The sequence below is a fragment of the Neltuma alba genome, unplaced genomic scaffold, assembly GCF_004799145.2.
Source record: "Neltuma alba isolate B1F8T4 unplaced genomic scaffold, ASM479914v2 tig00012694_pilon, whole genome shotgun sequence".
NCBI lineage: Eukaryota > Viridiplantae > Streptophyta > Magnoliopsida > Fabales > Fabaceae > Neltuma > Neltuma alba.
This window is the reverse complement of record NW_021637121.1, coordinates 474187-478441: the sequence shown is the minus strand read 5'-3', so window position 1 is coordinate 478441 and position 4255 is coordinate 474187. Positions and strand designations below refer to the sequence as shown.

The 4255-nt window shown below is 42.1% G+C and overlaps 1 protein-coding gene across 1 annotated transcript; it reads right to left on the bottom strand.

Moving 5' to 3' along the window:
- Positions 1–748: 748 nt before the first annotated feature.
- On the bottom strand, positions 749–2818 carry LOC114729957 (1-aminocyclopropane-1-carboxylate synthase 3-like). Its single transcript, XM_028916977.1, has 3 exons — positions 2537–2818; positions 2056–2348; positions 749–1963 (listed from the first exon to the last, which is right to left on the bottom strand). The coding sequence occupies exons 1-3, from the start codon at positions 2681–2683 to the stop codon at positions 997–999; spliced, it is 1407 nt and encodes a 468-aa protein (XP_028772810.1). The 5' UTR covers positions 2684–2818; the 3' UTR covers positions 749–996.
- Positions 2819–4255: the final 1437 nt, after the last annotated feature.

Below are 4255 nucleotides of genomic sequence, written 5' to 3'. Positions count from 1 at the left end.
TATGGTGTGAGTCATAACGATAATGGTAGTGTTTTCCAGGGCTTTCCATCTCGACACATCAATTCCAACAAATCTTTTTGCTTCTCGTCACGAAAGGTTCCTTGGGACGATGTGATTTGTGGACACACCGCGTAATTATCTGTGAATGATCAAGAAACAAGAAAAACTTTCTGAGCACTACTGTCATGATTACGCCCATAAAGTTAAACGAAAGCGTATGTGTTTTTTTTTTCCTTTTCTATCTTCGAGGAAAAAAAAGAGTATTTCTTGCAAGCAACTCTAGCTTTTAGATCGTGCTTGCGTAGTTGGTGACGACTTCAAAAAAGCTCCCCAACTCTAAATTTTATTAATCCTTTCTTTGAGCTCAAGAGCTCTCAAGTCGTGAGAGCCATAAAGTGAAAATAGAAAATAGAAAGTACAGTCTTAATTTCAAAACCCTAATTATTGACATTTTAGCCCTCCATCTGACCCACACCGGCACTGCGTGATATCTCCTGTTGATCCGCCTTCAAAACAGTGAAATATAAGAGGTCGGCTTGTGGAGGATCCGCCGCCAACGTCGGCAGCCCAGCCCACACTCTCTGGCCGCTTATCTCGCCGGCTCCATTATTGTCGTAGCCGTTGACGTCGGCAAAGTGCATGTTCACACTGAGATATAGTTATTTAATTACTCAAGAAGATAAATACATGAGATGATTTACAGAAGAAAATAATACGTTTATCTTATATATATAACTTTTCATCGACAATACAGGGGAAAAAAATTCCATTTCCAACTTACAGAAAAATGAAATAACTATCTGACTAAACTGCACACTTCAAATCCACATGGACCGAGTGCTTTTCTGTGTGTCTGTCTCTCTCCCTACGTAGAACTGACGGTAATAAAAGATTAAATAATGAAAAATATTCTAACCCTCCCCGGAAATAATTAGGAGCGAGGGAAAAAAAAGAAAAAAATTTGCATGCGTTCACACCAACGACCACGTGACCAGACTATCGTTCTTCTTGCTCACGAACACGTGAGGATAGCCGGAAAACCCAGTTGGTGAGCGACCTGGTTTTTGAACTTTCACGACTGTGATGAGCTCCGCTCGGTGACGACTCAGCAACGAAGCTCTTCAATCGTTTGATGGCTAAATTAAGAGTGTCTTGAGACAAGTTGGCGAAGCAGACCCGGAACCAACCGGGTTCTGTGCAATGGAAGGAGGAGCCGGGTGAGATGTTTAACCGGACCTCGTACACTATTTGCTTCCATAGCTCCATCTCGGCGTCGAAGGTATTGGACTGTAAAAGGTGTCTCATGTCGACCCAACAGAATAATCCTGCATTGCTGTTGAGGCAGTTGATGCCTGCTTTTTGTAGGCCTGAAACGAGCATATTCTGTCGTCGTTTAAGCCTTTTCTGGTTCTTGGAGATGTACTTCTTCGTGAATTTCTTATCTCCGAGCAAGGCAGAGAGAAGATACTGAGTTTGAGAAGAGACCAGACCGAAGCTGGACATCTTTGTTGCGGCGGCCACAACGGTGTTGTTTTCGGAGTAAATGGCGCCAACACGGAAGCCCGGCAAACCCAAGTCTTTTGAGAGACTGTACACGACGTGAACTCTGTCCCATACATCAGGGTGGGAATCCTTGTGGTAGTTTCTTTCCTCCAGGATTTCCATGACGCTGATGAAGGATGGGGAGCTAAAAACGGTCCCGGAATAAATCTCATCGCTTATCAAGTGGATGTTTTTCTCGTTGATAAAGTCAATGAGGAGATTCAATTCATCCCGGGACAATGTCGTGCCCAGTGGGTTTGAGGGGTTCGTGACCAACACGCCTTTCACCCTGAGGTTACGCTTTTTGGCCTCCTCACAAGCTTCTCGCAGCGCAGATTCAGTAATTTGGAAGTTGTTTGAGCTGCTGCATTGAATCGGAACGATCTCAACCCCAGTTCGCCACTTAAGATCTCTATCGAATCTGTAAGCCAGAAATCATATGTCAGAGACAATGCATAGAGGCTTAAGATCAGTGGAATACAAAAAACATGACGATGGTAAATGTATACTTACGCAGGGTAGTATGGGGTGGGAATGAGAAAGGCGTCGCCTTGTTCGCCGAGGCAGAAGACGAGGGTCTCGTTGGCTGAAGTGGAGCCGGCAGTGAGAACGATGTGGTCGGGATCAAAAGTGACAGCGTTTCCTCGAATCTCGGCCATGAAATCGACCAATGCGTTCTTGAAAGCAGGGAGGCCATGGTAGTCTTGGAAGAGAGCCAGTTCTCTGAATATGGATTTCCCAGCACTCTTGAATCCCGCCGCGTCTGGGTTCTTATCCAGCCATGACTCCAAGAGATCAAAAGACAGCTGTTGAACATAAATTTCACCAAGTCAGCTAGGCCCCACCATCTTAATGAGCAGTTACGTAGATTAGTAAAGTATGAGCTTGCTTAATAGGATAGATATCGCAAATTAGTACATTTTTGGGACTTCTAGTTTTGTCCCCCTTTTTTCCCCAATTTTATGGGGCTGGCTAGGAAGAAAAAATGTCTAACCTGATTCTCTGCGAGACCCATCTGAATAATTCCTTCGGGATTCATGACCCGGTCGTAAGGGTTCTTCTCATATTCCTGCCATCCCAGGAAGTAAGAAGAGTCCTGGCCATGACTGTTGCACGTGACTTTTGTGGACAAGAGCCCCATTTTTCTCTTCTGGGCAACGGATATGAAGGGGTTTGTGTGTGTGAGGGGGAGAAGAAGTGGAATATAGGCTTAAATGTGAGAGGGTGCAAGAAGATCGAAGAAGACGGAGAGAGAAGATTTAGCAGTGAGAGAGACGGATGGGGAAGGAGTCTGAAAATGTTGAAAGAGGGGATTGGTTGGTGAGGGAGTGATGGGGAGGGGTATTTATACATGGAAGTCACATACGGTGAGGGTGCCACGTGGTAGTGACAAATAATACTTTTGACCAAAATCAATATGGAAAATGAAAGAGAGAGAGAGAGGCTGGTTTACTACTTAATAAATTAAAACAAATGAATAAATGGATGAGGAGCATGGTAGTATTACTCGCGAAGTCTTTGAGTAGAAACTAAACTATAATTTTAAAAATATTTTTACAATATATAAAATAAATATATAAAATTTGTTTTGTTTTTAGAAAAAATATTTTTGAGAAGTATTTTTAAGTGTTTTTAAACACCTCAGATAGTCAGATCAAACGCGCTTTGAGCACCGCCCCAAACATATCACTGGAAGTACACGCTCCCAGGTCTTACTCAATTGATAGTACTTGGTAACTTGAATGAATAGGAAGTGTGTCCCACCGTTACAGCACTCGCGTGGGTACTTGAATGAAATCCTTAGTGGTGGTTATGTACTTTTGTTTATTAAACAAACCACCAACCTTACTTTAACTGGCTTTATACTTGTCCCTCCGCAACAAGATTTTGAGTTAAAATTATCATGAGGATAATTTTACACCCATTTATATTATGTCACTAAACTTAATTTGATTCCAGTTAGTCAAAATCTAACGAGATTTTCGGAGATTGGCATGTATTGAAAAGAGAAAAGAATTAATTAAAATTAGAAAAATCTGATTCGATTCAAATTAGTGGTGATATATGGGTAGTTAATACCATAGCCAGTAAATAAGAGAGGGGGGTGTTTAAGTGGAGGCGAAGAGGGACATGAGAAGCCATACCGACAAGAGATTAGAGGGAAATGGGTCCAAATGTGGAGCCAGGTCCTGTGGGGGCATTGGCCACACCAGGGTCCATATGCCCTCTCCTTCCTCCAACACCCCATCCCTTTTCTGTCGGCATTTCTGGTTTTTCAACCTCCTTAATCATTAATTTACTTGTTTGCTTTTGCACAATGCACCCCCCCCTTTTTGTATGAACCCGTGTAATACTACTTTCAACCCTTGTTAATTTATTGACTTAATTCATCGTCATGTTCAGACACATCTTGTGCGAGGAGCACAGAATGTACATACATATAACTTCCATTTGATGGATACGTTTTATTCATCCTCTCTCTCTCTAGATTTGCTTGATCAACGGGACATGTTTCAGCATTTCATATCATTGACTCCAACTTCAAATATATATATTGGAAACACAACTTTTGTTTGTCCTGGATGAAATTCGACACCATATCTGTTGTTCCGCCTAGATTTTGGTCATCTACACTACATGTAAAGAACGAGGTGTTGTTAGTCTCACATTCCTTATCTAAATCTCTTGACAACAACTTAAAGACTATTTTTTT